Here is an 18,684-nt window from a genome sequence, read left to right as displayed (position 1 = left end):
GTTCCATGAGTGAAGGGACATTTATTCTCTGCTGTGTCCCTAGACACAGTGTCTTGCACATAGCAGGCATTCAATACCTATTTGTGGAAAGCACTTTTTTTGTGCTTTCTTCAAGGGTTTTGGACTCTAGGAATCCTCGGGCAGACCAGCTCCCTTCCGCCAGTCTGCTTGACGTTTGGAAATCCCCTCTTTCTGGGGAACCCCTTCCTGCAGCTGCAAGGGCCGGGCTCAAGGCCGGCTTGTGGAACACACACTCAAGCAGCACCTCTTTAATGAGCATGAGCCAAGCCTGTGCTCACGTTTTAATGCATTCACTCATTTAATTCTCCCAACAACCCAGCGGGCTCGGGACACTTATTATTTCCACTTCATTCGGATGAGGAAATTAAGGAATGGAGAAGTCAAGTCATTTGCTCGGGCAGTAAGGGGGAGGCAGTGACTCGGGAGGAGCCTGCTTTCTGGGAAGGGTTGAAGTGGCCCCTCCGAGCTGGGGGCGTGGGCGGCTTGTTTCCTGTTGGGGGAGGGGGAGGCAGAGACATTCCTCTCTGCCCTCCCTCCCCTGTGTGGGGGAAGGCTGGCCGAGAGTGCTCCACCAGAGCAAGGGACACCCCACTGTCCGTTACGACCGCATGGAGCCCTCGAGGAAAGGTAGGTGGCCCTGCGGCCTGCAGAGCGGGAGGCTCGAGAGCAGCGACGCCAGCGGTTCGGAAGGGCTTCCTGGAGAAAGGGACACCCCTTCTGGAGAGGGGGACAGGTGGCCGGGGGGAGGCTGGTCTGCGCGGCACGGGCCGCGGCAGAAGCAGAGCCGTGGGGACCGAACCCGGGCAGGGGAGGTGGGGGTCGTGGCGGGCGGGCTCGGCAGAGTCGCGGGTCGTCGGGGCCGGGCAGGGCTGGGCCCCCTGCCCGGGTGATGATGAAAGCCGCGGTAGCTGTTGCACTGTCGGCCCGGCGGACGCCGATAAGGCCGGGCGGGAGCGAGTCCCCGGGGGCGCGCCCCCTCGAGGCCGGGCGGCCCCGCCCCGCCCCTCCGGGTCCGCCCCGCCACGCCAGGGCACTCGGTGCCTCGCCGGCGGCAGGTGGGTGGGCCCGCCCGGGCCGGCCGTCCCTTCCCTTCTTTAGGTTGCGCGACGCGAATCCGAGGGCCGGTGTGGGCGTGTCTTGAGGAGGCCCCGCCCCGCGGGCCGCGTCGCGGGACCCCAGGACCCGGCTGGCCGCCGAGGAGCGGGGCCGGTGGGCGGGGCCGGGCCGGGCTCCGCCCCCCGCCGAGCCCGGCGGCCGCTCGCGGCGGGCTTGGGCGTGGCTCCCCGCGGCCCCGCCCTCCCCCGCGGGCTCGGCGCTCGCAGCGGGTTCCTCTTTACATAACGGCGCGGGGCGGCATGGGCTCGGTCCACCGCCTCCGCCTCCGCCCGGCCGCCCGCCCGGACTGTCGCGGCCCGCCGAGGCCACGGCGGCGGCAGCAAAGTTTCCCCGGCGGCGGCCCGGGGGCGCATCCTCCCGCAACTGTCAAGCGCTGGCGGCGGAAATGATGAGGCGCTGGCCATTTTCCGAGCCCGGGTTTCCTGCCTGAGCCCCGCTCCAGAGAGAGCCGCGAGCGCGGAGCCGGCGCGCGGGAGAGGACGCGCCCGGGCGGGGGACCGCCCACCCCTCGGGACTGCGGGGGGCCGGGGGCGCGACGCCATGGGCAGGCCGGGCCCGGACCCCGTCTCTCTCAGGTAGGCGCGCCGGGCGGGCCCCCCGAGGCCGGAGGGCTTAGCGGGGAGGAGGAGGCCGGCGCGCGCCCGCGGCGGCCCCGGACGCTGCCCTGCGGTTGCCCCGACGGAAGCGCCCCGGGGCGCCGGCCCCCCGCGCCGCGCGCCCGCGGCTCCCACCCACACACGTGCCGGGGATGTCGCGGGAGCCGGCGCCCCGGGGCGCTGGGGGCGCGCAGCGACGCCAGTGGGAGCAGCGCCCGCTCGCGCCTGGTGAGGGTTGGGGTCACCGCCTTGAGTGTGAAAGTGAAAGTAGTCCAACAGGCTGTGGGCATGGGGGTCGGTTGAGCCGTCCGCTCCTGCCCGTGCGGATCAGGCCATGTGACCAAGGAGGTAGCACCCCAATTCAGGAGGCCCCTCTTCACGCCCAACACTGCCCAGCTGGGTTTGGCCAGGCACCCACACACCCCTAAACTTGGGGATTCAGCAGGGTTTGTGGTCCCCGAGCCTGGGATGCTCTAGGCTGGGAATCCCCCCACCAAAAAAGGAGGGGGCATTGGTCTTCTAGGGTGGCACTGCCGGAGGGTATTTCAGGGGACTTCAATCCCTGATGCAAAAAACCCCTCCCTTCAGTCCCTCTGGCAGGAGAGCTTTTTCTTGGAGGGGGCTGCCTGCCTGGCCCACTTCTTTTTTTTCTAGTTTCCTCATTCTCCTGTTTCTCTTCCCCATTTCCCGGGCCACAATGATGTAGGTGAGGAGGTCATTGCTTGCAGCTGGGGGACTCCAGGGAGGGGCATGGCCAGGCTGGGTTGAGTGGGAGGAAGTGAAATCTTGGGTGGCTGGTGGGGGCAGGTGGGGGCTTTGGAGCAGAGGGTCTGACAAGGCGACATAAGCAGGGCCGAGGTTTAGCTTTGATGACAGGAGACTGAGATGTGAACAATAGTCCCTTGCCTGAGAAAGGAGCATCTTCTGATACCTGGCAGCTGCCAGGCTTTGCTGGGGCAGCTGGACCATCTAGCCTCCCCTTTACAGTTGACCTCAGGGGCCTTGCCAGGGCAGTGGGCACGTGTGTCTTTAGGGATGTGGGTGCAAGTTGGGTTTGGATTTCCCATCGCTGACCTGGTGGCCAGAATAGAAATAGCTTCAGCAGTTCCTGGGAAGCTGTAGGGGCTGGAGACCTAATGGGGGAAGAGCAGACAGAGGCCACCTAGGCAGACTGGACTCAGGGGATGAGAGACCAGGGCCCATCAGGGAAGTTGGAAGGATTTTTACTGCACTTTTTCTGAGCCTTTTCCCACAGCCCCCCTCTGGGAGGGAAAATTCTTCTGAGCCAAAGGGTGAACATTCCTACAACTTGTGTAAGTCCCTGTGGGGCACACAGGCAGCCAGCTGGGAACGGCCGGCCTCGAGTATCAGCAGCTCCTGTCTGAGGACCTTCAGGGCTCAGTGGTGGCAGAGGAAGGTCCTGGAAGCTGTACTTTGATTCTCCCTCTGCCTCTTTCCAAGTTGAGGGTGTGGGCAAGTGACCCCATCCACCTTGGTTTCCTCCTGTGTAAAATGGGGTAATAACAGGTTTGCAGGAGAGTTTTAATGAGTGAGTGTGTGAAAGGCACCTGCTGCCTGGCACAGAGAAGGGTTCAATTACATGCAGGGGGTTGTTGATTTTTATCATTACCATCAGCAGAGCTAATGTTACTGGCTGTGAAACGCCCTTTCAGCTGCTTTGCACACCTCCTGCACTGCTCTGGAATTCCTCGTCTTGGGAAAAGAATTTTACAGACCTGGGCAGGATGAGATGATAGCACTTCCTGACTAGGAGGCCTCGCTTACCTGCCCTGGCCTCAGTTTTCTCGTCTGCCAAGTGGGTGTGATGGAGGACCTACTTCTTAGGGTCACCAGAAGCATAAATGAGTGGCTTTGTCGGGGAGATTGGCCCTGCTTGCTTTTCTTATCCCTCTGCCCCCAAGTCTCTTAGCTCTGGGCTTGGACCTTCCTCTGTGAGAAACCCACTTTCCTAATCAGATCCTGTAGAGCTGTTCCAGGAGGCAGCCACTGCTGGGTGGCCCTGCAGCCCTCAGTCTGGTGGTCTTCAGGTGCCTAGGTCTAGTGTGCCTCCCCAGGCTGTCTCCACCTCCAGGGTGGAGCATCACTAGGGACAGGTGGAGGCACTTGGAGGGACCTCTTAGTTGTCAAGCCCAGGGCCACCTGCTCCTGGTGAGGGGAGACAGAGTGTCCTGCCCAGCAGTGAGGGGTTCAGTAAAGGGGATCCTGGGACCCTGGCAGGGAACTACCCCTAATCTTGGCCAAGACCACTGCCTTTGCTGGACAGGTCTTTAGGGAACAGTTTATGTATCTCCCACACCCTTATGGGGTTTTCTTGCTGTGAATCCTCATGTGGATCACTTCACCTCTCTGAGGCAATTAAGTCAGTTTCTATGAAAGATTTTTAACAGCTATGGAGCTTGATGAGACAAGGCATATAAAGTGCTCAGTTTGGACCTGGCACTCAATGACCAATAGTAAATATTAAAATGAAGACCTTGCCATTATGTCCCCCCACTTCTCCTGTAGCAGATGGACTTTGGAGAAAGGTGGGCTCAGCCAGCTTCTAACTCTGAGCCTTGAGCAAATTATCTGACTTCTGTTGGGACCTGCCCAGTGGAGGCTGAGGATCTTGGGCCCTCCAGGGTGGCTGTGGGAAGTGTCTGAGTCTGGCATGGAATAGGGCTGGGGACTGTTGGCTGTGGTTGTGCTGGCAGAGATCTTGGGTTGTCGTCGTCCCTCTGGCCACAGGCCTCCTCGTCTGTAAACAGGGTCCTAACGACTACCTGACCATCGTTCCAAGAGGTATGCACAGTGCCCGCATGCAGTCAGTGCTCTGTAAGCGCAAGCTGCTGCTGTTAATGCCCAAGGGTCCTGGGAAAAGGGTCACCAGGGCCTCCCCCAGTGTTGAGCATCTTTGGTTGGGTGGGGCAGGAAGCAGCTTCCATCTGACAGGAGGGTCCTCAGAGTCCAACAGGGCTATGCAGGTCACGTGTTCCCAGCCAGACCCTGTTCCCACTGTCCCCTCTGCCTGAGGAAACTGAGGCTGGCAGACTGCCCAGGGGAAGTGACTCAGCTGGGGTCACTTGTTGAGTCAGGCTTAATTGGACCCAGTAGCCCTGCACCCCAGCTTCCGGGCTTCCGAGGGCTTGAGGTCCCGTGGGGACTGACGAGGTCCCAAGGTCAGGCAGGAGATCCTTGATCACAACCAGGCACCCCTTACTTGGGTCCGTGGCCCAGGCAGCCAGCATTCCTCTGTCAGGGCTCTGGGTCTCACTGGCCACCATGAGGCTGGACGTCCTTCCCTGCAGCAGGGGCAAGGGACACTTCCCGAGGGTAGCAGGTCCTCCTGGAGGCCCTGGGCGGCTCTCTCCTGGCCGGAAACCCAGCAGCTGAGCAGATGGCTGGAAGATTTTTCCTCCCACGCTACCCTGTCAGGGGTCGTCAGGGGGGGCGGCCTGGCTGCAGGCTTCCTTGCAAGTGAGCCAGGCCTAGAGCCCCTGGGGGCCCTCCCGGATGTGCCCCCACCATGACTGTGGTGGGGGGAGCCAATGGAGTGTCCCCAGGGAGGCCTGGGAGGGAGGAAGTTTGCCCTGCTAATAGACCAGACTTGGGGCGCCTGACAGGGCCTGGATGCAGGAGGCCAGGGACCAAGAACAGGATCTGCCAGCTGGGGTGGTGGACATGCAGGCCTTTGACGTGGAATTTGTTCCTTCAGACCTCACCTTCTGGTGTCCTCTCAAGGAAGAGAGGCCCAGAAAGGGCAGTGTGTGTGGAGAGAGGGGCACAGGAACAGAGGCCTGAGCACCCTTCTGGCGTCCGGAGCAGCATGTTGAGTGGAGGGGGGATTGCTGTGGGTCCACCCTAGTCGGGGGCTCACCTGCCCTCAACCCCAGGGCAGTCACTGGAAGAACCCACTTTGTGCTGCGGTGTGTGTGTGGACTTCAGAGGGTGCTGCACATCCTTGGGGGACGGCCTTGGCTTTCCCCACCTCTTGAGGCCGAGGCAGGGCGGTGGCTGGCTGGGGTGTCAGGCTGGGGGTGGCAGAGGAAGCCAGAGGACATTTCCTGTTCTGGCAGACTGTGCCGGCCTGATAAATGTCTCCAGGGAACTAGGTGACCCCAGAGAGGGCCTAGCTGGCTGCCCCGTGGTCTAAGGCAGAACCCACCTCAGCTTCCACAGGGTGGGCTTTGCTCCTGCTTCTCGTGGGCTCTCTGGCTGACCCCTCAAATGCTCTGGAAGGTGGTGTGTTGGGCCCCTCAGCTTTCTAAGCCTCCTTGGATAGTTGGTACTTTGGTGGGAAAGACAGATGTTCCCGAGGCCTAGAGTCGACCCGAGGGCCTCATGGGAGGGGGTGCCCACCTCTGGGGTGAGACTTCCTGCCCAGTCATTTGAACCGGGGTGGCAGCATGGGATCTGAACTGGCTCTGTTTATTTATCTAGCAGTGCTGAGAATCAAACTAGGGGTGCTCTACCACTGAGCTACACCCCAGCCCTTTTTATTTTTTATTTCAAGGCAGGAGACAAGGTCTCCCTATATTGCCCAGGCTGGCTTTGAACTTGTGATACTCCTGCCTTAGCCTCCCGAGTAGATGGAATTACAGGCCTGCACCACTGCACCCAGTTCAGACCGACTGGTTTAACTTCACAATTTAGCCCCCTAAGCCCCTCACAGGGGGCATTCCCACAGGTGGTAAAGGCTCTCTCTGCATGTGGGCTGGTCATCAGAGGGGAGCTGCGTTTCCCTGAGTTACAGTGCTGTTCAGGCTGAGGACCAGGGAATGCTGCTGGGCTGTGGGTTAGAGGTGCTCACAGCACACAGCCAGGAGTCGCAGCTGACCAGGACCAGAGGAGTCTTCTGAACTTGGCAGAGGCTTGAAGACCTCTCAGGATGGATGTATTGCACTGGGGAGCACTAGGCCTGTCCGAGTCTTCAGGGCCCTTATCAGATCACTCTGGTAGACACAGACTCTGCACTTGGGATCCCAAGATACAGGACTGCCCCCACTCCTGCTAGAAGGCATGGCCTAGCTGTCTCCTTGTGTTTGCTGTGGAGACTCAGGGAGGTGGGTGCCAGGATGCACCGGGCTGAGATCTTACTGTTCTGTATTGTCTTAGCACCCTGTGGGATTTGGGGAAATCCTGGATGCCCCCATAGCTGGGAAGTTCCTGCCCCAGAAGCCTAGGCTGGGCTGGTTGACACAGACCCCCAGGCAAAGCTTCCCTTCTAGTGAAAGGTGGTTCCTTCCTGCAGCTTCCCAGGCTCACAGAAGCCTGTTGGCCAGGATAGCAGTGTCCCAAAAGTCCTACATGCTCAAACACTAGAGTGGTCTAAGCGAAGGTCTCCTGAGTCTCCTGTGATGATTAGTAATTGCTTCTTGCCCAGAGCTTTTCAGCCCCTGTTGTAGGATTGTCACAGTCTGATCAGTTGCTCTTCATCTGTGCCTGGCACATAGAAAGCACTCAACAAACACTCCCACCTGGGCCCAGGTGCAGACAGGGACCCCCTTCCTGCCGCCTGGCTGCCCTCCTGTAAGCAGACCTCTGGGGGCAGTCCCCTTGCTGTCTTGGGCTGCAGCTGATGACACTGGCTGATGATTTCCCGCCTGGAGCCACCTGAGCAGCCCTGGTCCCCTGAGAGGCCTTCTGTTCAGGCTTCCATGACGCCCCCTGCCCAACCTTCCCCACAAGGCAGGCTCTCCAGTGACTCCTGGGCAGGGGGCCTGATTCTCCAGGCCTGGCACTTTTCTCTTCTAACCATTATAGTAATAAAATAGTGGCAGCCACTGTTTCTGAGGCCTATAGGAGCCATGTGCGTTTGCCAGCTCTCAGAATGCTCCCAGCAAACACCAAGAAAGGTACATCAGCCTGTCACACAGGGGACTCTGAGGCTTGAGCGGGAAAGCCCCTCTTTTGCATCTTGTGGCAAGGAAGGAGCAGAGCAGATTTGGTTGGCAGCCTGGGGCTCATCTGGGCGGGTGGTTGTCTCTGAGTCCCCACCTTCTCTAGCATCCGTGTGAGTTGTGAGTGTGACTCCAGAGACTGGCATATGCCAGCCTGCCCTGTCTGACCCTGGGAGGGCATTAATTCATACAGCTGACCTTCCTGGGGCACCAGCTCTGAGAGTGGCCCGTCTCCCAGCGCGTGGGGACACACCCATGGTGGGGGGATGACAGTAAGCACAGAGCTTGCTGGCAAGCGAGCAGTGACCTAGTCCCAGCCCTGTCCCTTGCTGGCCGGCCACGTGATTGTGGGCAAGCTGCTGTTCCCACACCTCCATGTTCCCACCTATGAAGTGGGTGCAGTGCTTAGCCTGCCCCTTCCAACAGAAATTAAAGGAGCAGATATGTGCAGAGGTTCCGCACAGAGCAGGACACACGCAAGGTCTGGCTCAGTGTCATTTATTGTTGTAATTTTTGTTTTCTTGTTTTTGCCCTGTGACTTTTTCCAAAACCATTTGGTGACTTTGGGACCTGGACAGAGTTACTGATGAGCCCTGATTGCAGCAGGAGCTGAATGAGACCTTTGTGTCCCCTCCTCTGGGGCTTACTCATTCATTCAGTGAACACTCCCTGGGAAGAGAGGATTCTTGGTGTGCGTTTGGGCATTAATCAGGTGCTCTGGGGTGCCTTTGGGGTCTGTTTTCCATCAATCAGTAGCCCTGGGGGGCTCCCCTGTGCTTCACTCTCTCAGTCTATAATAGGGGAGCAATAATTGGACCTGCCTCCTCAGGCTGTCCTGAGCTTATGACAGCGGACACTTCATGGAAGGGTTCGAACAACACCTGCTGGTGGCCAATTGCCTGGAGTGACTCCTGAGCCTGAGGCAGGAGAGGACAAGTTCCAGGCCAGCTTGGGCAACTCAGAGAGACCTTGTCTCAAAATAAACAGTGTTGGACATGTAGCTCAGAGGTAGGGTAGAATGTTCTTTTAAAAACAAACACCAAAACAAAGCCCCGGAGTATGGCAAGGGTGCGGCAGGGGGAGCTGGAGGTGGGTGTCAAGAGGGTGCCCAGCCCTGGCCGTGACAGTGACAGGGCATGGGAGACTCCTGCAGAGGGGCTTCAAGACTCGAAGGTGTGGCAGTGGACAGGAACAAGTATTCCAGACACAGGAGCAGGTGTGGACGGAGGCCCAGGGGAGGTGGCCGTTAGTTGCTGCTGGCTGCATGTGTCTGCCAAAAGAGCCAGAGAGGTTACACATGCAGCCATCCCTTTCCTTTGTTCATGCCATAGGCATCCATTGGGCTCTTGCTGTATGCTAGAAACTGGCTCTTGAGCAGGCAGTGCAGCCTCAAGGAGCCCACGTCCTGATGGGGAGATGGTCACTGACGGAATCACTGTGGCTGCCTGGTGATAGCACGTGACTAGAGTGCTGGAGGACGGGTCTGGGTCTTGACACAGCGGGCAAGCTTGGGGCAGGCTTCTTTGTGTTCCACTGGAAGCAGATGGAGAGTGCACAGGACAGGGAACAGCTAGCACCACTTGCCCAGAGGCAGCTGGTGTGGCTGGGCAGGCCACCTGGGCCACGTGGGACTGGAGTCGGAGCTCTCTTGGCTCCTGAGAGCCATGATGGCAGTGCCTGCCTGGCATGTGTCACAGCCTGGGTGTGGGGGCAGTGGGGCTGCCCAGGGACTGATGCCCTTCAGCTACAGGCAGGAGCAGGTGGCCAAGGGCAGGCGTGGCCCCCTTCCTTTCCTCCTGCCAACTGTTCATTTATTTATTTATTTATTGGTGGTACAGGATTGAACCCAGGGCGCTCTACCTCTGAGCTATGTCCCCAACCCTTCTCATTTTATTTTGAGGCAGGTCCCACTGAGCTGCCCAGGCCAGCATCAGACCGCGGTCCTCTTGCTGCAGCAGCCGGGTCCACAGTCCTCGCGTGTACACTCGCATGCCTGCCTTTGCTGACCGCGTACCGTGTGCCAGGGCCGTGGCCTCTGGCGTGCAGTGCTTGCTGTGTGCAGAGCACCCGCCCAGCAAGTGCAGAGCTCCCCATGCCATCTGGGGTGTCCCGCTGCCACCAACTACAGGGTCCCCACCAAGGCTGGGAGACGATGGGGGTGGCCCTTCAACTGCTACCCTGGGAGTGTGCCCAGCATGGTGGGGCCACACAGGGAGAAGGTGTGCATGGAGCAGAGTATTCTGGAAGAACCCTGCTTCTGGATTCAGATCTCCAACTCGAGACCCTTTCGACAACTCCTAACAAATGTCACCTGAGGTGGATGTTTGCATTACCTGCTTGGCAGATGAGGAAACCAAGGTCCAGAGAGGTCCAGTCAGGTGTCACAGGCCACACAGCCAACACACGGCTCCCTTTGTAAGGTGAGCCTTAGGAGGACAGCACACTGCCTGGCACCCAGTGGGCACCAGTGGTATTTGGGGGAGTGAGTGAGGAAGTGGTTGGAGGCCCCACTTGTCCTTGGACCTCTATAGCCTGTACTCCACCGTCCCTGCTCTGGGAGTGAGTGGTACTGGGATGCCACCATCCTCTGTTCCTGCTTATCAGGGGTTCTGTGCCTGGCTTTGTGCCAGAGCAGAGAAGGCATTTCTTATTCTCTATCCTGAAGAACAAGCGTAGACGTGTGGTCCCCAGCAGGGGCCAGGCTTGGGAGGGAGGTCGGAGTCCTGAGGGGTAACTGCCTAGGCATGAGCTGTTCAGCACCGAGGACAGCGGGGGATGTAGTGCCATTTTGATTGTCTTGTTACATAAGGGGGCCCTTGGTTGTGAAGTTCAAGGCTCCCCACTGGGGAGCTGGCAAGGGTCTGCCTGTCCTGAGGCCCTGGCAGAGCTAGCGAGGCCTTCTCACCTTGTGAGTCTGGTTAATGCATTCCTTTTACTTGTTGTTTTGTGTGTATTTGTATAGACATCAGTACAACTCTTACTGTAACATTTAAATAAGGACAACAGCAGCTGGCCCTCACTAAGCTCTTCCTGTGTTCTAAGGTCTTGATATTTATTGACTCAGTCTTTAACAGGCTCCAGTAAGGTGGGCAAGATGGGAATTGAGGCGGAGGGAAGTGAAGTCGATCACTCAGGATCACTTAACCAGGAAGTGGCAGTGCTGGGATTTGAACCCAGGCTCCAGAATTCACGTTATTGACCATTTTCTAGAGATAGGCAGTACCTTTTCTTTGGTTATTCCCCGCTGCACCCCAAATTGGGCTCTTCCCAGAGGATACCACTGTTTCAGGGTTGGTTTGCTTCTACCCGGCCCTTCTTGCTCACTTGTTCCCAGTACTAGGAATTGAACCCGGGAGTGCTTTACCACTGAGCTACGTTCTTGGCTCGGCTCTTTCTCTCTCTCTCTTTTTTTTTTTGAAACAGGATCTCACCAAGTGGCTGAGGCTGACCTCAAACTTGTGATCTAGCCTCAACTTTCCAAGTAGCCAGGATTATAGGCACGCCCTGGCCCACCATTTAACTGTGTTCATGTACACCTAGCAGCTGTTTTTGTGTGTGTGTGGTGCTGGGTTTGAACCCAGGGCCTTGAACCCAAGGCAAACACTCTACTAACTGAGCTATCTCCCCAGCCCTGTGGTTTGGTTTTATGGAAGTGTTTATGCAAATAGAATGTACAGTTTGTATTGCTGAGTTGCTTAGGGCCTTGCTAAGTTGCTGAGGCTGGCTTTGAACTTGTGATCCTCCGGCCTCAGCCTCCCGAGCTTCTGGATTACAGGCGGGCGCCACCTGGTGGGCCTTTTGCTGAATGGCATGCGGTAGAGCTCTGCTCTCTGGGAGGTGGTAGAAGAGCGCCTCCTCGCCTTTCCTGGTGCTGTAGACTACTCCAGCCTGCACACATACCACAGTTTATTTTACTGGTTTCTGGCTGGTGGGCATTCGGTTGTTTCTGGTTTTTCCCTATTATAAATACGGTGGCAGGAGATGTCCAGCAGGGAACTGTCCTGTACATGCCTCTGTGTGCCTATGAGCAAGTACGTTTTTGAAGTAAAAGCGGGATGCTGGGTCTGAAGTAGCTTTTGACAAGTTGTCTTGTAAAAGGTTGGACCACCTGACGGAACAAAGAGCATTGTAGGAGAGTGTCTGCTGCCCAGCATCTTTACCAACCCTGGGTATTATTGGTTATTTAAATTTTTTATTTTATTTTACAGACAGGGTCTCACTAAGTTTCTCAGGCTGGCCTCTAACTTGTAATCCTCCTGCCTCAGCCTCCTGAGTAGCTGGGATTACAGGTATACATTACTGTACTCGGTCCCACTTAATTTTTTATTTTTGTTTGTTTCCTTTCTGCTCTGGGGAGTGAATCAATGTTTATCTAGCACTGAGCTACAACCCCAGCCCATTTTGTCTTTTGTTTCAAGACAGGATCTTGGTAAATTAAGGAGACTGGCCTCAAAACTGCAATCCTCTTGCCTTCGCTTCCTGAGTGGCAGGAATTACAGGCATGCATCACCTCACTTGGCTAATTTTTTTTATGTGTGCGGTGAAAAATTTGTCTCCTGTTGGTGGTTTGAAATGTAGCAGTCCTGCTTATCCAGAGTTTCATTTTTTGTGATTTTAGTTACCTGTGGTCAACCAGAACACAAAAATATTAAACGGAAATGCCAGAAATAAATAAATCATGAATTTTATATGTGCGTGGGCCTGTGTGATGAAATCTCCAGGATCTGGCCTGCTCCAGTCTGGACAGCAGTCATCCCTTTGTCTCTTGTATCCATGCTGTATATGCTGCCCTCCTGTTACTAACCAGAGCCATTTCAGGGTCTGGTTAGTGTCCCCAGGTTCAGGAGTGCACTGGAGGTCTTGGATGGTAACCTGGGAGACAAGGGGGCCCCCTGCAGTCTTTTGCTCGCCTGCAGGCTTAGTTCTCATTGCCCACCCCCATGTGTCTTTCAGCCTGGCTGCCCCACCTCGGTCTCCACCATGAACGGGCCCACCCTGCAGCCTTCCTCGGCCTCCTCCGCGCCCTTGGCCTCCTCCGCCTCCCTGCCTGCAGCGGCGACGACCCCGTCCCCCAGGGGCTGGAGCGAGTTCTGCGAGCTGCACGCGGTGGCCGCTGCCCGGGAGCTGGCCCGCCAGTACTGGCTCTTTGCCCGCGAGCACCCGCACCACGCGCCCCTGCGCGCCGAGCTTGTGTCGCTGCAGTTCACCGACCTCTTCCAGCGCTACTTCTGCCGCGAGGTGCGCGAGGCCCGGGCGCCCGGGCGCGACTACCGCGAGACGGGCCGCGGGTCCCCCGCCAAAGCCGAGGCGCCCGCGGTCGAGCCCGGCCCTGGCCCCCGCCGCCCCCGCGCTGCCCAAGGCCCGCAGCTCGGAAGAGCTGGCCCCGCCGCGGCCGCCCGGCTCCTGCTCCCTCCAGCACCTGCGCCGCAGCCTGCGCCACATCTTCCGCCGCCGGTCGGCTGGGGAGCTGCCTGCCTCCGCGGCCGGGGAGGCGGCCGAGGCCCCCGCGAGGCCCGGCCTGGCCAGGAAGCTGCTGCCCTGGAGCTTGGCCCGGGAGCCGCCGCCGGAGGTCCTCAAGGAGGCGGCGCTGCGGTACAGCCTGGCCGACGAGGCGTCCATGGACAGCGGCGCGCGCTGGCAGCGCGGGAGGCTGGCGCTGCGCCGCGCCACCGGCCCCAGTGGTGGCCCCGACCGGGTGCTGGAGCTCTTCGACCCGCCCAAGGTAAGCGCCGCCGCGGGCACGGCGGGGAGGGGGTGCGGTTCTCCAGCAGGTGGCTGCCAGCGCCCGGGAAGTTGAACCAGGAGCCTTCCGTCTTGAGTCGCCGAATTTGACTGACTTTTTGGCGACGCTGGGGACTGAACCAGGGCCTCGCACGTGCAGGGCTAGCACTCCACCTCCCAGCCGCGTCCCCAGCCGGGCCTCGCTGAATTGCCCGGGCTGCCCTGGAACTGGCCGGCCTCCTGCCCCGAGTGGCCGGCGTTTCAGGCGCGCATCTTTCCGGGTTCACAGGAGGGCAGCCCCTGCGTGTGCTGTGCCCAGCACCCCTACGCGGGCGCCGTGTTGGCCCCAAGTCGGTGGCCTGCGACGCTCCAGGACGGTGCTCGAGGCCGCCTTAGGTTCTGGCCGTTGGGTGTCCTCGGGCACCGCACGGCAGCTTGACAGCCGGAGCTCCGGTCAGCGATCGCGCGGGGTGTCGGGGATACCTTTCGTGCCTCAGGTGCGTGGGGGTGGCAGCTCGGTCCACAGCTGAAAATCCTGACGCAGCTGACGACGACAAATAGGGGCACCATTTCAAGAGGTTTCAGAACAGGCTCGCTCCTTCCCCTGCGCTGCGCCCAGGCCTTTTCTTACAAGTACAGAAACGCGTGCTCTTCCTCGGCAACCAGCTTCACTCCTGCGTGGAACGGAAGCTGGCGCGTCTGCTGTCCAGGGTGTAGGGCTGGGGCACAGGTGCTGGACGCAGCCTTCCTCCTCTTTGTGGCGCTGTTCCACGTAGACTGAGCCTAGCCCAGAGGCCCTGGTTGGCTGGCTACCTGAGATGCATTTGGATAGGTGGGCATGTGCGTGCCAGGTGCCAGGGAAGCTGCAGAAGGAAAAAGCCCAGATTTACAAACGGTGAATCGTGTTCTAAAGGAAAAGCGGGCGGTTTCTGGGAGGGCAGGGGGGCCCTGTGTGGAGGGGAGGCGGTCTCTCTCGAGTCCTCACACGTGTGGAGCCCCGTTTAAAACCTGATTGCGGCGGAGCACGCGTGTGCGAGGCTCCCCGAGCGTGGCTGAGTGTCATCCGGGCACCCAGCCCAGCTCCCTCCGCCCCCGACGTCAGCACCCGCACCCGCACCCGCACCCCCGGCCGTAGCGCTGCCGCCTTGAGCGTTGCACGCGGGTCTTTGGAGGGGCGTCTGCTTTGGCTTCTCCTGGGTGCAGAGACTCCTGGGAGTCCGTAGCTGCTAGTGACACACGGAGTGCTTGCTCAACTTTGGGAAGGTCTGGCAGTTTCTCTGAAGCTCCTGCACTGCTCTGTCCCTCTGCCCTAGAGGAGCTACCCTGAGTTGGGGGCCTCCCCAACTCCTCTCTCCAGGAGGACCCAGGTCTTAACGTGGGTTTAATTTGTGCTCCCTGGTGACTGTCGCAGGTGTATTGACCATTGGAATTTAGACTTTTTGAAGGGCTGTTGTTTTTATTGTCTTTTCTTGATTTGTAAGGATCCTGCATTTATTTCTGCATTTTGTATGTTCCAGAGCCTGCATGGTAAGCATCGCAGGGTGCCTTTCACCCACAGGAGCTCTTAATTTTAACAAACTCCAGTTTATCCACCATCTTCCTTTCTGGTTAGGGCTTTTGTGTCCTGCTTAACAAATGTCTGCCTTCTGGGTTATGAAGACATTTTCTTGCCTTCTAAAGAGCTTGTTGTTGGGCCGCCTGGTGTTGGGAGCCATCTGGACTGGGTTTTGTGTGAGGTGGGGCCACCCTGTCCTCTTCCCACCTGTGAGCACCGGGCTGCTCCTCTTTGTGCCTGCCTGCTCCTTGGTCTCCTTTTCCTGTTGGACTGCAGTGCCACCCCTGTCTTAATGCAGTGTTCCTCTCTGGAGATGTGCTTCCAGAGATGGGCTGTATCTTGTCCCATTGCCTATGTGTCTGTCCTATGCCAACATCACACTGTTTTGATTGCCAAAGTTCCATCAGGAGTCTTTTGTATTTTGGAGAGGCTCTCACTAATTTGCTGAGGTTGGCCTCAGACTTATGATCCTCCTGCCTGAGCCTCCCAAGTCGCTAGGATCACAGGCATGTGCCTCCATGCCCTGCTTGTCTGGTGTCTTGAGAGGTGACTGTAGACTGAGTTCAGACCCAGGCAGAAGTAAAAACCTGTGCAAAGACCAGAGGCAGGAAGGTGTTCAGTGTGTTTGGAAGAAAGAACAAGGAAGAGCCCATGCGGTAGAGGGGGCAGGGAAGCTCAGTGGGTGGAGAATTGTCTTCCAGACACCACTGAGGCTTCAGGAAAAGGCAGGGCAGGTAAAAACTATTTTCTCATTGAGAAAGCTTGAGGCTACAAAGGGCAAGACTGGCCTCCATACCTGATCTTACCTATCTGTCGTCCTGGGGTCCAGTTCCCCATACAACTTCCCTCTGAAAAGCAGCTTCTGCTTAAAATAAGCCATCTGGAATCCAGCTGGCGGCCCCGGCCTGCATGATGAGTCAGCTTCCCCCGAGCCCTGGGGCCTCAGGCGGCCACTCCTGGTCCCCACACAGGGCTGGCAGTGAGTCTGGACCACTGGACTGGGCAGTGCTCAGGGTTACGTCCTCACTGTGTTGTGCTAGGGTTTGTTATGGTGGTGACTTTGGGGCTAAGAACACAGATTAATTTCCAGGGCTCCTTTGGGCCATCAGAGCCCCTGTTCTTTGGGGGCCCTGAAGGTGGATCCCAGGGTTCTGCCCCTCTAGAGCAGCCAGTGCACGGGAGGTGCCACTGGTCATTGTGGGCCCAGCCCAGGCCATCTGGGGCTCCGTGAGGTCTGGGTGTCACCTGTGAGGCAAGAAGCCCTGGTGGGGCCTCCCAGCTCCTCCGAGCAGCGGGCAGACCAGGCTCTGGTCCTTGACAGTTTCTGGCACAGCAGGCCAGCTCCACAGCTTCCCACAGCTTCCGGCTGTGCACAGTCTAGGCTGTTCCTGAGTGTCCTCTGTGATTCAGGGCATCCGTCTCTGGTCCAAGGGTGCACAGACCGCAAGTCTTGCCTGCACCTGCCAGGTGGTCAGCTTGGACCTCCGGCCATGGCGTCAGCCATGACGGCAGCTCTGCACAGGAGGGGTCGACAGCCAGCTGGTGGGGGACGAGGGCTAGCTTTGTATTGGCACCTGAGCTCCATCACTTACAGGGTGTCCTGTGGGGGAGGGGGCCCCTGGGCTCAGAGTGGGAGGGGCCCTGAGCATAAGGACCATGAGAGGGTGGTGCCCACCTGTGCTTCAGGTGTCACTTAGCAGAGGCTCTGGGACAGCCTCCCCCAGAGGGTCCCAGCTCTGCCTTCAGCCAGCTGACCCTGAACCTGTCACTTCTCCACTCAGTCGGTGAAGTAGAGGTGACAAGAGCACCTCAAGGGTCACGTGAGGGGTGTGATGGGAGGGAGCCCCTTCACTGGCTGTGGGCCAGGGTGTGCTCAGCCTGCTTCGGGAGGGTGGAGGAGAGGTCTGTGGCTGCTTGCCAGGGTCAGAAGACAGGTATGAAAGTCTCAGGCTTCCTCCGGTTTCAGTGTGTCCCTGCAGGTGGGCAAGAGCTGGGCAGCTTCTCCCACTGAGTCCAGGTTCTGGGTAGAGGGTGGCTTCTGCTGAGGGATGGTCACGAAAGCCTCCTCTGCAGGAAGTGCTGCTCCTGAAAGATCTGGACGAAGGAATCCTAGGCAAGTTCAAAGGTCTTGGGGTGAGCATGAACCAGTCTGAGGAGTCACCAGGCACCCGGGGCTTGGAGTGCAGGGACAAGAAGGGATGACATTGGAAAAGGGTGGGCCTTCTTGGCCATGATGAGGACTTTAGGTTTAATGCAAAAGGTGTGGGTACATTTGGGCCTAAGACACTATTCAGGGCTACTCAGTGGTGTGGTGGCAGTGGGCCAGAGGAACTCTCCAGAATCATCTTTGGCCTCTTGGCACCAGGATGGCCAGGGGAAGGTATGGCCTGATTCTTCTCCTGAAAGTCTCCATGCCCACTGATCCTGTGGTTCCTCCCTCCCTGGCAGGTCTGGGCCTAGGCTGGGCCAGGATGGGCAGCAGTGTGTTTGTGACCTTGACTGTGCCCACTGTGTCCCAGCACTGCCCCAGATACCAAGACCCTCCCATGAGGCAGAACTCACGGACCCACCTGACAGATGAGGAAACTGAGACTGAGAGGCACAAAGAGGAGCCACGCTCGAGGTCATGCAGCTAAGGAGATCTGCACCCTAAGGAACCCTCATCCCCAGCTGCCTGTTGAACCAGCTCAAACCAGACAGTGCCGTGTGCCAGCTCCTGCCAGGGCAGCTAAAGGTGCCGCCTCACCTGGCATTGAAAGAAAAACAAGGAAATTGGGTCAGTTGCTGTTTCAGTCTGCTCAGTATCACCATGACCAAAGTGCATGACAAGAACAGCTTAGAGGAGGAACAGCTCATTTGGAGCTCACGGTTTCACAGGTCAGGTCCACAGCTGGCCGATGCCATTGCTCTGAGCACATCCTGGCACGGGGCCCAGCAGGAGACAGTCAGGAAGCAGAGAGGGAGGGGAAGGGTCTTCAGGGAAGACGCGCCCTTCCAGGGCACAAGCCATGCCCCACCTGCCTGCAGTTCCCACCAGCGTGTTCTGCCTCAGCAGGAGCTGTGGGGACACCTGGTTCAAACCTTGACAGCTGCACATGAACAGCAGACCTTGCACACGGGCTCCGGTGTCTGGTTCCTCTCAGATACTCGGAGGAGCTGGCAGGGTAGGGGCTGGACAAGAGCCACGGGACTGGGGCGCTGGCCTTGGTGCAGGCCCTCCCTCAGAGCCAGGGTCCATTTCAGATGGACAGAGTGGTCTCCTGGACCTCGGTTCCCTCATGCCCAGGCCTGGCTTGGGCAAGATTTGTGTTGAAGCCTTGCCAGCTGGGACAGTCCTGGGGCCGAGCCTCAGTCTCCCTCGGCAGTCGCAGAGTCTAGCTACTCTTAGAAATGCCTTTTGGGCTGGGGCGTGGCTCAGTGGCAGAGTGCTTGCCCAGCATGTGTGAGGCACTGGGTTCCATCCTGAGCACCACAAGAAAATAAACAAGATAAAGGCATGCTGTCCATCTGCAACTACAAAACAGTTTTTTTTTTTAATTAAAAAAAAAAAAAAAAAGCCTTCTTAGCCAACATTCAGGCCCTTATACACCAGGCCTGCTGACCTACTTCAGTCTTCACAGCAAGCCCTGTGTCACCTCAGCCATTTCACACATGGGGACCCTATGGCTGAGAGAGGGGCTAGGTGATTTGCTCAGGGGCACACAGCTTGTGAGTGGCCGAGGCAGGCTGGAACCTGGGCACCTGGGAGCCCTTACAGGCTTGTGTTACCATTGGT

The 18,684-nt window shown here is 58.4% G+C and overlaps 1 protein-coding gene across 1 annotated transcript in view; it reads left to right on the top strand.

Annotated features, from left to right (window-relative positions):
* Positions 1 to 1,346: 1,346 nt before the first annotated feature.
* Positions 1,347 to 18,684, top strand: part of Sh2b3 (SH2B adaptor protein 3) — a 30,381-nt gene continuing 13,043 nt past the window's right edge. The window contains 3 exon segments of the mRNA XM_047561430.1: positions 1,347 to 1,712; positions 12,587 to 12,967; positions 12,969 to 13,355. Of these exon segments, the coding sequence (XP_047417386.1) occupies positions 12,614 to 12,967; positions 12,969 to 13,355 (741 nt within the window). The 5' untranslated portion in view covers positions 1,347 to 1,712; positions 12,587 to 12,613.

This window comes from Sciurus carolinensis, chromosome 8, assembly GCF_902686445.1.
Source record: "Sciurus carolinensis chromosome 8, mSciCar1.2, whole genome shotgun sequence".
Classification (NCBI taxonomy): domain Eukaryota; kingdom Metazoa; phylum Chordata; class Mammalia; order Rodentia; family Sciuridae; genus Sciurus; species Sciurus carolinensis.
Note: the sequence above shows the minus strand (reverse complement) of the source record. Positions and strands in the feature narration are given on the sequence as shown.